Source organism: Sinocyclocheilus rhinocerous, unplaced genomic scaffold (genome assembly GCF_001515625.1).
Source record: "Sinocyclocheilus rhinocerous isolate Xijiao unplaced genomic scaffold, SAMN03320098_v1.1 scaffold3470, whole genome shotgun sequence".
Lineage (NCBI taxonomy): Eukaryota > Metazoa > Chordata > Actinopteri > Cypriniformes > Cyprinidae > Sinocyclocheilus > Sinocyclocheilus rhinocerous.
Window position 1 is genome coordinate 224,395 of NW_015655997.1, and position 14,415 is coordinate 238,809.

The 14,415-nt window shown below is 37.8% G+C and overlaps 1 protein-coding gene across 11 annotated transcripts in view; it reads right to left on the reverse strand.

Moving 5' to 3' along the window:
• Positions 1–14,415, reverse strand: part of cdc42bpab (CDC42 binding protein kinase alpha (DMPK-like) b) — a 59,144-nt gene that overhangs the window by 10,801 nt on the left and 33,928 nt on the right. For 3 of the 11 annotated variants that reach the window (XM_016526421.1, XM_016526426.1, XM_016526419.1), the window contains exons 6-26: positions 10,852–10,945; positions 10,551–10,751; positions 10,094–10,114; positions 9,687–9,935; positions 9,445–9,524; positions 8,725–8,885; positions 8,528–8,650; positions 8,255–8,388; positions 6,969–7,211; positions 6,720–6,830; positions 6,212–6,462; positions 5,723–5,828; positions 4,799–4,923; positions 4,488–4,593; positions 4,249–4,397; positions 3,792–3,883; positions 3,328–3,404; positions 3,065–3,112; positions 2,451–2,489; positions 947–1,063; positions 532–612 (exon numbers count right to left, since the gene is read on the reverse strand). In XM_016526421.1, the coding sequence (XP_016381907.1) occupies positions 532–612; positions 947–1,063; positions 2,451–2,489; positions 3,065–3,112; positions 3,328–3,404; positions 3,792–3,883; positions 4,249–4,397; positions 4,488–4,593; positions 4,799–4,923; positions 5,723–5,828; positions 6,212–6,462; positions 6,720–6,830; positions 6,969–7,211; positions 8,255–8,388; positions 8,528–8,650; positions 8,725–8,885; positions 9,445–9,524; positions 9,687–9,935; positions 10,094–10,114; positions 10,551–10,751; positions 10,852–10,945 (2,608 nt within the window). The remainder of the gene's footprint in view (positions 1–531; positions 613–946; positions 1,064–2,450; positions 2,490–3,064; positions 3,113–3,327; positions 3,405–3,791; positions 3,884–4,248; positions 4,398–4,487; positions 4,594–4,798; positions 4,924–5,722; positions 5,829–6,211; positions 6,463–6,719; positions 6,831–6,968; positions 7,212–8,254; positions 8,389–8,527; positions 8,651–8,724; positions 8,886–9,444; positions 9,525–9,686; positions 9,936–10,093; positions 10,115–10,550; positions 10,752–10,851; positions 10,946–14,415) is intronic. The other 8 variants (XM_016526429.1, XM_016526423.1, XM_016526428.1 and 5 more) reach the window with 6 other exon arrangements.

A 14,415-nucleotide genomic window follows, 5' to 3' on the forward strand; every position in this document is an offset into this window, starting at 1 on the left:
GCAGCATAAATATATAGAAATGTGCAGCACGGTACAGCAATACACTACAGTTCAAAAGTTTGAGGTCAGTAAAAAAAATGTCTTCATTTTATTCAGCAAGGAAGCAAATAATCTGCATAAAATGCATATATAGAAAGCTATAATGTTACAAATTATTTATGTTGCAAATAAATGCTGTTTATTAATAAAAGAATCCTAAAAATGTAATAATAAGAAATATTTCTATTTCTTCAGCATAGTAGAATGATTTCTGAAGGATCATGTGACACTTAAGACTGGAGTAATGACTACTGAAAATTCAGCTTTGCTATCACAGAAATAAATTACATTTTAAACATTTACACAAAACAGTTATTTAAAATTTGTCACAATATTATTGTTTTACTGTATTTTTATTAACTAAATGCAGCCTGGGTGAGCATAAGAGAATTCATTCAAAAACATTTTAAAATCTTACGGACCCAAATATTTGAATGGTAGTGTAATCTATACAGATTGAAACATTCCTACTGTTCTGATGTAAATAATTACCTTAGATGATGAGTGTCCCAAGCTCCCGTAGCCTGATCTGCCTGTTGGAGTCTGTAGACTACGTGACGTGTGGTCAATCAACTAGGAGGAGGACACATAAACACATGAGTACATTTTATTACATTTTATTTAACTCTTGGTAAGAATTAAAGGAATAACTAACTCCAAATTAAAATTCTGTCATCATTTCAAACCTGGTTTTCTTTCTTATGTGAAACACAAAAACAAAAAATCTGAAATGCTAGACCCAGGCTGGATCACTTTAATTATATGGAAAAGAGTGGCCAGTACATCTGCTTTTGTGCTTCATAGAAAAAAATAACAGCATATGAGATCAAAATAATAGGCGGGTGATTAAATAGTAACAGTATTTTCATTTCTAGGTGGACTAATCCTTTAAGAGTCCAAAGGATACCTCAATAGGCTCCATGTCACTGGCAGTTGACGGGGAGCGGGAGCGTGATATACGACGGGATCTTGAGTCTTCATCTCGTGACGGAGTGTTGGAGGGAGTGAAATCTGCCGAGTCAAGCTAAGAAACAAAAAGATGGTAATTATTTTTTTTAAATGTGTCATGCGGCACATGTGACTGTGATACCAGAAGAATATGCCTCCATCCAGAGCGAAACGCACTCACAGCAATATATCAAGACCATAAAGCTTATCATGACAATAATATTTTTACTGGAATTACACCCTCTAAGCAGAACAAAGCATGTGCACCCAGGCACCAAGCCAATGAGTAAAGGCACAATACACCCACTACACAGAGACAACACACCAACTACACATGCAAGATTAAATGAAAGGCAGAAAAAAAACACAACTTGGAACTACATGAAAAACAATAAAGGGACGCATATCCACAATTTATGAGGGTCTTACATTAAAGTGATCTGTAAAGGATTAGTTTACTTAAAAATGAAAATTCAGTCATCATTCGCTCACCGTCATGTCTTTCCATACCTGTATGACTTCTGTATAACTTTTCAACAAATAACTACACTACTGTTCAAACATTTGGGGTCGGTAAGATTTTTTTAATGATTTAATATATATATATTAATATATTTTAAAATGTAATTTATTCCTGTGATGGCAAAACTGAATATTCAGCAGCCATTACTCCAGTCCTCAGTGTTACATGATCCTTCAGAAATCATTCTAATATGCTGATTTGCTGCTCAAGAAACATTTCTCATTATTTTGTTGAAAACTGTTGCTGCTTAATATTTTTGTGGAAGCCATGATCATTTTTTTCAGCATTCTTTCATGAACTGAAAGTTCCAAAGAACAAATAGAAATCTATTGCACCATAATAAATGTCTATGAAACTTTCTGAAACATTACTTTTTCTGGATTTTGACCGTCTGGATTTCTTCTGAAAAAGAAGAGAGCTCAAATTCTTCCTAACTTATTCTGTGCACCATGCGGGAAAACAAGACATTTAGGTTTGGATCGACATAAGGGTCAGTAAATGATGAGAAACTGTTCATTTAAAGCAAACAACTTTTATACAACTTATTTTTGTCTTTTTAACCTTTATACAAGAGCAAAAGTTAAAATTAGATCCAAATATTAAGGCAAGCAAATGAATTATATATCTTTCCATTTAAATGGGCTTTTAAAATGTACCATAAAAGCACATGGTATGGAAAATAAACCACCAAGTTTAATTAACTAACCCAGTCAATAACCCAGTTTCTCACATATATGGTTCATATGCTTTTCAAAAGATGAAAGAAAGGTTCCCAAATACATTTCAGATGCATTTCAGCAATGAAGGTCTCATGCAATACAGATATCACCACAATCAGAGCTGCCACCCATGCAATTTGCAAAACAGGCCGTCACAACCACAGGAAAAAATATGACGGTGGGGGGATTTTACTGTGACACAGGACAAAAGCGGGTCTTACACGTCTGGTTTTGCTTCCGGGACCAAAAGAGGGTGACCGCTTCATATGAAGAGAGAGAAAAAAGATGAGAGGAGAGTCAAACTTCATGTACAATTGTCAGCTAGATACGATCATGTTGGAGAAAAGAGGGAAGGGAATGAGGGCGTGTAAGAACACATCTAATCTGTGGTTGGATTTCTGGGCATAGTTTACATGCACAAAGGATTCACTTCACATCAAAGAACTCCAAGGAGTCACTACCACAAGACACTGGAGTGGATGTAGGATCAGATAAGTAAAATATAACCATGAACTATATCGCTGGTAGAATGTAAAACCAATTCAATATTGAATTCAATACAGAAAAGTATGAATAGAACGGATTAGTGTAGTGAAAAATGTCCTTTGTTACCCTTTATTTGTCTGTGCTATATATTTTTATACTTATTTGAATGTTGTGCTATTTGCTTAGCAACATGCTAATATCAGACTGTATTAGAATCAATTGTGAGTTGAGTTTCCTTTGGTATTCTGGTATTATTCCTTTGGGAGTGTCATAACTGGACACTTTTAAATGTGTAAAATGAGTGATGCAAAAAGACATTCCACTATAACATAGCTGAAGAAGAACTTACATCTTCCCAAAATTCAACTAAAGAAGACGAAGAGGAAGAAAATGAGTCCTGATGGACAACAGAATGAAAAAACAAAACAATAACCAAACACATTATGACAGGAGAAAAAACAGAATAATAAAACTAATAAAACAGATCAGGATGTATCAGAATAATACAGAAAACAAGCCCAAAAAAAAAAGTAAATAAGAATGATGAAAAAATATTTCTTTGGAAACCAGAGTGAACTTCTATGCAGATGTTCTCATGAACAACACACTTACATCAAACTGATCCAGAGCAGAAGTGGGCGCATTGAGGAATGCCAAGAAAGAATTCTGGGAATCCTGATGCTTCACACCTAAAAATGACAGAATCTTATTAAAACACAATTTTTTAAATCTCATCAAATTAGACTGTAACAGAGCCAGGATTGCAAAAAAAAAAAGCAATGCTTAGTAGGTTGGATATTTGATGTTATTGTTCTTGTTATTGTTTTTGTACATTGAAACAAACGTGATATAAAATAAAATATTAACATTAAGATGAAAAGTAAGTACTAAATTTACTCAAATTAAATGGAAATAAAAATGAATTAAAGCTATATATAAAATAAAAATGTAAAAAATAGTAAAACAAAAAAATAAATAACTGATCGTATAAAAATAAATAATATAAAATAATATACAAAATATTAATAAATGTTACAAAATATATTTAAAAAAAACTAAATAACACTGATTGCCACCTCTCCTCAGTCTCAGCTCTTCTGTCTCTTTCCTCAGCCTCTCAATTTCTGCAAGCAGCTCCTGGTTTCTACTTTCGGATTCTTGCAAGTTGCTGGAAGATAAAAATAACAGAGAAAAAACTATGTCACTCTATTTAAATTCACCTCATTTGAAAAGAGAGTGTGAACAAAATAAGCTAAATTAAGCTAAAGCTCTACTGACTAAATCAAAAAGAAAAGCGAATTTCAAAACTATTAGGGTTGCACGATAAATCGAATGCGTTTATCATGCGCATCTCGTCAGTAAAGCCGGTTCTGTGATTAGTAGTATGCAGCCCTAAAAACTATTCACATAAAGAGTGAAACGAATGTTCTTTGACCTGAAAAAAAAAGACATTAGACTTTAAATGAAATCAGCAAACCAGATCTCTAGTTTCAGTAGAGTTGAGCAGAACGATGTTGATATGTGTGGTCTTACCATTCTGTGGCAATGTTGGATGCTTTGACTTTGTTAAGCTCGTCCTGGATGGACTGTTTGGCTCTGATCTCGGCATCCAGTGCAGACTGCAGTTCTAGACGCGCAGACATGTCTAGCTTAGCAAAGCGCCTCATCTTCCACGGCATGTCCTAACAAAACGAGATAGCGACCCACCACATCAGACATTCAGGAAGATGAGAATATGTGTTTCATCCTTATCTGCTGTGTGCATGTCTCACCGTTCCTCTGGCTCCCAAGCTGGTGTTCCTGAGCCCTTCAAGCTCCTCTGTCATTTTTGTGGCCAGAGCTTGGAGGTAACCACGAGCATCTTTCTCATCGCTCACCCTGCACAGATTAGCTTAGTTCAGCTTAACCTTGACATAAAGCACAACATCTGTAAATGTTTGTTCTATTTTAAAACCGATGAATGTGATGAATGGCCAAATGATCTGCATCATCTGGATCCAGACATGGGTAAAGGTCATCATTATCATGTGTCTTTCTTGGCAAGTGTGATGTCACACGGCTGCAAGTAGGGGGCTCCACTCACCACTGTATGATCTCAGTGATCTGGGCCTCCCAATGGGCAACGCTCTCCTTCTTATCAGCCAACTCTCTCATCTCCTCCTCCAGCTGCCTGTGACTACTGTTGAGCTGGTCATACATAGAGCTCAGCTGAAAAGACAAAAAAGACCACAAAGAGTAAAGAACAAAAGGTGTTAAGGTGGTTCTTAGAATGTTGCTACCAGTGTTGTTATTGTTAACTACAACTAAAAACAACAAAAAATAATTTTCATTAATTGAAAAAAGCTCAAATAAAATATAAATATTAGATTAGAAAAACTGATCCCAGATCAACTTTACTAGCTTTCATTGGTTCTTTGTTCAGTAGGAAAGTGAACGTTGTACGAAAGACAGGAAGCAAGCATATGTTACGGCGAGTCTATGCAAAACCTCTGCAGCGCTCTTTGATAGGAATGTGAATTCATTCAGGCATTTCACATCCTGGTTCAATTCCTTCCAAATGCCATCATTCTTGCTTATGTTTCTAAGCCTCATACAATCTGGCATTTGACATGACAGGTCTGGCCAGCTGCGCTATTGTTTTAAACTGCCTTTGTGTTTTGGGTTTCCAGGTATTTTTACGAAATTAATAATGTTTCATATCCATGCCACCAAAAATAAGGAGCCCTTTAATATCTGATATGTCCAAACTTGCAGAATTATTTGACTGGTTGATTCCGATTTTACCCCGCAGTCCAAAGTAAACAGTGGCTGAGCCAAGAAGCAATTTTGGGTAAGTGTGTGTGTTACGATGTCTCTCTAGGAATGTTAGCAGATTTGGGGAAAGACTGCCAGAGAAGAAGAGGGAATTTCAGGGGTTTGATGTATACTTTTTGTGATGAAAGAGACACAGGCTAATGAATATCATGAGCAATGGCACACGTGTTTCTGAAAGCGATAGAGATCTCACTTTCTCCACTTCACTTGCGAGCTTCTTGTTTTCATCTGTCAGATGGCCTCTCTCCCTCTCGTACTTCTGCTTGTACTCCGTCTCAAACTCCTCTCGCTCAGTTTGGCTGTTACAAACACAACAATGAACATAATGAAGTTTACAGTACAGCTACATTCTGCTACCATGGAAATTCAATGTAAAGAATCAGATCTACAGGTTCACATTGGTGGCCCAACAAGCTGGTGGTCTCATTATGACCATGGGCCGTTCACAGACCATAGTTATTATATTCAATATATTCCATTTCAGATTTATGCCTCTAAACGTCACATACAAACAAACTGTGGTGCATCAGATTGGCCCTTTCTGTCTAAGTGGGCGGCAGACAAGAAAAGCTGTAAATATGCAAAGGCTGAATGTGCCGGCAGCTTTAAGATTACCTGACGCTTTCACTGACAACGTAAAGAAACTGCACAAAAACCTGGTCACGTATAATCACACATGTACCTTTCTCTGCGGGTTTTCTCCAGTTTGTCTTTGAGCATGAGAATCTCTTTCTGGAGTGTGAGGTGTTGACCCTCAGCATCGCGGAGCTCCTTCTTGAGGACCTTCAGCTCGCTGCTGTGGAGTGTCTCCCGGCGACACAACTCCTCCTCGTACTGCACGTTCTTCTTCTCCAGCTCCGCTCGTATGCGCATCAGCTCCTGCTGTTGGTCTGAGCTTGCCGCTGCGTGAGGCAGCCCAGCCTGTTTCAACTGCTGCAGGAGGATTGAGACATAAGTGAGTATAAAGTTGGTTAAAGGACTTAGAGAATGAGAATGAAAATGGGAGCAAACAAGATCTAAATGAGTTTTTCATGTATATGTATATACATGTATTATATATACATATATATACACACACACAACATACATACATTTTACATAAGTAACTATATATAAAGTATACAGCATATATTAGTTGAACATTTCTAAATGGCCAATTAACATATATTAATATACTCATGCATTGTCACCTTCATCCCTTCCAGGTCCTCCTCCAACTGTCTGCTGTACTGTTCGGTTCTCTCTCGTAGCTTCCTCTCCTTCTGAGCTTCTGCTGCCTGCTCCTCAGCCTGGGCCTCCAACTGAGATGAAAACAAACATCAAATACACAGCCAACAAATCCACAAATATGATAGCACCGATGATCAAAATTACAACCATGCTGACTTGGCTTATATAAAGTCAAACACCAGTAAGTTTCAGTAAGTTAATGTGTATACCTCTTTGCGCATTTTCTCTGCTTTGCGAATCTCTAGCCGTAGAGCCTCTAGTTTCTGTGACACTCCTTCCATCTCCTCCTCTTTGTCTCTGAACTGTCGGCTCAGCCGCTGCTTTTGTGAGCGCAGATCGCTCAGCTGCTCGTTCAGCTCAGAGAACTCCTTCATGGCCATCTTCTTTTGACTGTGAGCCTCCTTTAGCTCCTTCCCCTGAGCCTTCACCTTCTCTGCCAACTCCAGCAGCTCCTTCACATATTCATTACAGAATCAAAGTTAGCATAACTTAAGGCTGGAATACACTACACAACTTTTGCCCAGATTTTTGCCCCAGTTTGCATACTGGATGGGTCTATGCTCGCTGCTGAAAGTCAGAGTCAATCTGCAGATTTTGGGCAGTCAGAGTTGACAGATTTCATATAAAATCACATTGTGTATGATGGACAGCTTCAGACTATGATTCCATCCAGTCGGAAAATATCAAACATATTTGATATTTTGAGCCGATTTTAGAACACATACTGTTTTCATTTGTCATGTGTCTTCCTACCCATGTGACACGTTTCTGCATTATTTGTTATGTTCTTGAAAGTCTGGTAGTGTGTGATCCTCAGTAGTTTAATACATGATGCCCAATTTTTCTCTGTAACAATTTACAAAGTCAGGAGGTGTATGATCCATTGTGCTTTAAATTATGTTCAGATTTTAAAAGTCATGCAGTGTATTCCAGCCTTTATCCTTGTCTATGATCAACTATAAACTAGTCATTGAGCTAAAGAGTAATCTGTTAAACGGCACGGTTAAAGATTAAAGTCAGCTCAGGTCACTTGGACCATTACGCCAGCAGTCACAAACGGAGAAACTAGTTGGTCATTTATGGCAATTATCTTGAAAAAACACAGCATATACCAGTTTAAAGTGGCTAGCTGGTCTCTCTCAGTCTAGCCAATCTGTCTATTTTGATGGTTTTAGAGGGAATGGTCATATTTCAGCTGATCAACAAGCTAAACATCAGCTTGGCCAGGCTGGGAGACCAGTTCAAACCAACTAAGACCAGCAAATCTTAGACTAGTTAGAGCTGCACGTTAGAAGCCTAATTTTTGGATTGAAGGCCAACATGATTGGAGTTAGTAAACCACCTTGGCTCACCTGGTGGGGGCGTGGTTGAGCTAGTTAACCATACTCCAAACATCTTGACCTAGCTGACTAGCTTCAGCATCCTAGACTGGTGTAGAAAACTAGCTAAAAGAATGATCTTTTACCTATTTCTTAAAATACAACGGAATAGGTACCTTGTGCAGATCATCTCTCTCTTGCATGACACTCTTCAGCTGTTTCTCGAAGCTCCTGTTGATCTTAGATGTGTCTTCCAGGTCTCTTCGAACTGTGCTGGCCTCCTCCAATTGCTGTTCCAGTTGACCAGAGTCTGACATGACGAAAATGTATAGAGTCTTTGTCTAGAGATGTCACTACACTTAATGAGTAATCAATAAAGTACAATAAAGACCCAAGACCAGGACTGTGCCCTTGACTGAGTGCATTCCAACCCAATATCAAGCTCTCACCTGCTATCTGTTTCTTCAGGATGTCGATCTCACATTTTAAACTCCGGATCTCTACCTCCTTATTAGCATTCACTGGGGCGTCCGAATCAGGGTACTGCAGTGCCTGCACTGTTTGCGTGGACTCTAAGGGAAAAAGGATATTTCAGAGAGACAGAAAGATAAAATATGATTTAGTGTGGATGTGTTAGTGCCCTCACCCTGTAGTTTACGGGTAAGTTCGGTCTTCTCCTGTTCTAGACGTCGGATCCTTCTCTCATAGGCCTCTGAGGCCAGGCTCTCTTCCAGGCTACGCTGAAGATCAGCATCTACCTGTGGCGGTCCCATGGACTCCCGCAGACACCCTCGATCTGACAGAGTGCTACAGAACCAAATCACACAAGAAACTGCAGTTCAAATTTTGTGATACGCAGAATTAATCAAATTGTTAAAGCACACTACAATCTACACTACTGTTCAAAAGTTTGGGTTGTTAAGATTTTTTATATTTTTGAACGAAGTATCTTATGCTCAACAAGGTTACAATTATTTAATCAAAAACAGTAATATTGTGAAATATTATTACACTTTAAAATAATTGTTCTCTATTTTAATATACTTTAAAATATAATTTATTCCTGTGATGGCAAAGCTGTATTTTCAGCAGCCATTACTCCAGTCATATGATCCTTCAGAAATCATTCTCATATGCTGATTTGGTGCTCAAGAAACATTTATTATTATCTACGTTAAAAATAGTTGTGCTACTCAGTATTTTTCTGTAAACTGTGATGGATTTTTAAGGAATCTTTGATGAATAGAACGTTCAAAAGAACAGCATTTATTTGAAATAGAAATCTTTTGTAACAAAGTAAAAGTCTTTACTGTCATACTTTTTTTACATATTTAAAAAAGGCATGATGAATAAACATCTGACTCACCATTTGCTTGTGTAGGTAAAGCCTACAAATGGGAGGTGGTGTCCAGAAAACGCTGTGTGTGAAGGTGGGGGCAACGTCTCCTAAAATATTTCAGAAAACCTCAAATATTCATTGAAATTATCCAGTTCTGTATAGTGGCAAATTTAAGAGAAAATGTGCCTCTGCAACCACACATTACGGCATTTATGTGGAATAAATACATCAGCTCCAAGATAAAAATTAGAAAGAAATTAGATGCATACACAGTTTTTGAGGCAATCATCATCCACGTCAAAGTTGGAGGTGTCAGTGGGGCTGCTGACTTCGGGGATGTAGGGGGCTTCACATGTGCGAATGTTGTCCCAGTCAATGCCTGTGAAAAAGGGGTGCTGTTTGAAGTCGTCGATGCCATTCTGGCCTAACCGGTGTTCTCTGCTGCAGATCAGCCGCCGTATGAGATCTTTAGCCTCCTCAGACACATCTGTCACCTGAAGTGGGAACTGGAAGCGCTCCTGAGAATGAATGAGTTAAAATATACTTGAGTGTTGCGCATTGAGACTCTCTCAAATATCTCTGCCTATCTACGCTAGTTACGGTGGTCTAAGATGTGCTCCATTAGTTAAGTCCCACACAAAACTAAATGAACCTTGATGAATAGGTGAATTTTTACCTCATTGTTAGGTTGAGATGACTAATCCAGAATAAAATAGTGAAGAAAAGACAAAAAGAAAATCCGCTCATGACTATTTGTTTTATACCAAGCAAGAGACACAAACAAATTATCCTGGTGAACTAAAAAAGGAAAGGGTTACCTAGAAATTAAGCTACTCTACTGCAAACAGATTTCAGAAGAAGGTGATTTCTGCATCACTAGCATCACAAAATGGAACAGCATAAATAACACTTGTTTTCCTGAACAAGATAATGCTTTGACAGCACAGTGATTTTACACTATTCAGGGGAATCAACCAATAAATGGCTTGCTTACAGTTGTCTCTAAAGGAAGAATGTACAGTATTTTAACATTGACAAATTACACATATCACCTTTAAATACACATTGGAAATAACAACACTGTCAAATTCTTGTTGCACAGAATCACATTTTGGTCTACGATGCAAACTAACCTTATGGTTCATGATCTTTCCATAGGTTTCCACCAGGGATTCAGCATAAAAGGGTGTCTCTCCATACAGCATCTCGTACATGCACACACCCAGAGACCACCAGTCACACTCCGGCCCGTACTTTCCCTTCCCGTCTTCCATAGCCTGCAAGATCTCTGGAGAGATGTAGTCCGGGGTCCCAACTGCCACAGAGGACTGGACCTGAGAGAAAACAGGAACAAGAAGACAGGAAGTTATAACACAAGACTTACTGAGCAAGAAATCATGTGCTTGACAATTCAGGATTGAGGATCAAACTCACGGTCCCATCTTCCATGAGCTTGAGGCAGGAGCCAAAGTCAGCCAGCCTGATGTGACCGTTCATGTCCATCAGGATATTGTCTGGCTTAATATCCCTGATTATACATAAAACACAATCATAAACATTCATTTTCTAAACCAAAAAGAACCATTACAAAAAAAAAAGTCAAAGTTTTATATAATGTCATGCTAAATGAATATAGTAATCATTCATTGCCACAGTGTGTGTATATATATTAAATTAAGTAATATAAATAAATATATACTTACTGTATTATTGATTTATTTGTATTATTATTTATGTTATATATATATATATATATATATATATAGTTAAATAAAAGGTGTATATTTTATACCACAGTGGTACAGTGGTGTGCAGGTGGACTGACCAAGGGCTTGTGGTGTCCTAATGAGGGTCAAAGGTCATGTACACGTGTCATCAGACTGAGCCAAACAGCTAATACTTCATTGCCATATTACACTTACTCAAATAACAGCACAATCTGTGCCCGATTTCTTAATTGTCCGAGATGTTTCATACACTATCTGTTCAAGACATCTAAGTTCATCTATATCAATAAATCACACAACTGTCCTGTGGCTGGCACAAGTACAGTGATGGATGTCGTAAAAGAGATAAGCAAAACTTTGAAGGACACGCGCATGCTATCTCATTTAAACAGCCGGGAGGTTACCAGCGTCAGCACATCATTAATCATAACAGCTCATAAACCCTAAAACTCAGCACTACTGACGTTTTTGTTGCACTTTACAGCCAACATCTCAAATAAGACATTACAAGCTCATACAAGTGTGTGTGTGTGTGTGTGTGTGAGTGATCTTACAGATATGGCAGAATGCTAGTACATTAAGTGAGGAGATTAGTGGAAAGCACAGAGATTTTTTGCCGAAGTGTTGATTATTAATTGTCAGCAACATGCAAGATATTAAGATATATATGTGTGCGTGTGAGGTGAGAGGCAGGCAGCCACCCCCGCTGTCAAGCAGCTGAACAGAGGGCCAAAATGAACTATGAATGAGGGCTTCACCACAAAGAGGTCTGTCTGAGATTGTGTGAGGAACAAAGTGGGTGGTGGAACTCTTTTCATAATGGTTTGACCTCATCCACACCGAATAATGAAGCGATATCGTCAATACTACAATGTTTATCATATACAGCACTCCTGTTTTGGGTGTCATATAATTAACCATAATAAAATCAACCACAATTTTTATCTCCAAAAACAAGTCAAAACGATTTTTTAAACGCAACAAGATTTGATTAAAAATTTACTGAATTTAATCATTTTATTATACATATACATTATCTACAAAATAAATACATATATAATACATCACCTTTCAAAAGTTTGGTGTTGGTAAGATTTTTTTTAATGTTTCTGAAAGTCTCATGGTCACTAAGGCTGCATTTATTTAATAAAAATACATTAAAAACAGTAATATTTTGAAATATTACAATTTAAAATAACATTTTTATATATTTTATTATAGTTTAAAATATAATTTTTTCCTATGATTGCAAAGCGGAATTTTCAGCAGCCATTACTCCAGTCTTCAGTGTCACATGATCATTCAGAAATCATTTGAATATGCTGATTCGGTGCTCAAAAAACATTTCTTATTATTATCAATGTTCAAAACAGTTGTGCTGCCCAATATTTTTGTCGAAAATATAATATTAATTATTTTTAAAAGATAAAGATAGAAGCTCAAATGAACAGCATTTATTTGAATTTGAAATGTCTTTGTCATTTTTGATCCATTTAAAGGCATCCTTGATGATTAAAAGTACTAATTTCTTTTAAATAAAATCTTACTGACCCCAAACGTCTGAATAGTAGTGTACCTGTGTGTGTGTGTGTGTGTGTGTGTATATATATATATAATATTTCATTCATTCTCATTATTCATATATATAATATTTTATTATATCATTATATGTGACCGGGTCATTCTCACGGTCACAGTCCTGTGCCACAGAGCAACCAGCAGAAAGCAGAGGACATGCTAAACCAATTAAAGAAGTAGAGAAACTCTGAGCCAAACAAATATACTCTACAAAGTAGACACTATGCGCTAACAAATTTTACCACAGATACTGTGGAAATATTCATGACATAGCCATTGATGATGACTCTACAGATACTTATTATTACTCCTGTGTGTATAAAGACTCCAATCATTGCTAAGTTTAGTTTATACTGTTAAACTTGGCTTGTCTTCAATCTACGTTAGATTTGGTTAACCTGGCTGCAAGCCTCCTGCTAGGCTAAAAGCCATTCACTTTGTAATGGTGCATTAAGGGGTCCGGTCTGATCAGCAGGGGTTGTAGTGTAGGTGATAATTGGGTGGCTCTGTCCCGGGCTGCTGTCTTAAGGAGCAGCGGACTGCGAGCAGAGGGAGGTAATCCCACTTTAAGACCACAATAACCATCTGTGAACACCATCTGGCCCAGCCTCATGCCTACCACAGGGAGAGCTGGTCAGCTATAGACAGGAAGAAAGAGAAGAGGGTGGGACTCATTGCATGGGGACGATGGGTACATTTCAGCAATTCATTCCATCCTTTTTTACTAGAGCACTGAGCTCAATCCATTATTTAAAAAAAAAATTGGAGTATGCGGAAACTTCAACTTGTAGGTCAAGCCCCTGTTGTTGAAAAAAAGCTGTTCTACAAGCACTAAGAGTGCCGTTGATGTCGCCACACAAAGCTCTTTATAAGGTCATCCAATCACCTGTGCCGTTTCAGATGAATGTGGCTTTATCCTCAGGCAACGACTGTGCATCTTTCTCTTTGATAAAGGATCTTTACAGGTAACAAGAGATTCCCTCTTGGCTTTTGAGGTGCGACTAGCCATGTTTTGGTGGCGAATTAAATTCCAGCTTCCTTAGAAATCAGCTGAGACATCAACACACATGGCTTTGGACACACATATGGCCCTGATCAATAACCGAGTACAATGCAATGATCACACACAACAAAAACACACAGATGCTAGTTCGTCCGGTTGGCTCTCCGTCTGCGACATGAGCCGGTCCTTTTCAGTAGAAGGATCAGAGCGCACACTATGCAAATATCTGGCCGAGAGGAACCGTGCACTTAACACTTACAAGCACAATCTCTAAAAATCCTCCACTTTAACACAACAGCTTGCCCACTTAGTCTAATGAGGGCTGGGTGAAAGCAAGAGCTCCAAGCTTTTCCTGGAAGGAGCTTTTGGGGCAGGAGCCGACTAATGTAATCTGAAGACTAGAAAACAAAGTGTGAAGGCTTCATTTAAAATGTAAATGTGAATTGATGAAGAGACAAAAGAAATTAGAGATTTAATAAATCCATTTAAAGGCATAGTTTACCAAAAATAAACATTTAACACTAGCCATTTTATTCTAAACTTTTTTCCATAAAGATGCATCATGTCAGGTTTGATGTGAATGCTGAATGATAAAGTCACTGTCATACAACTTTAGAAGAATTTTAGATTTGTATCAACTAGGGCTGCACAGTTAAGTGAAATAAAATTGAATATTGCAATATGGCTCAG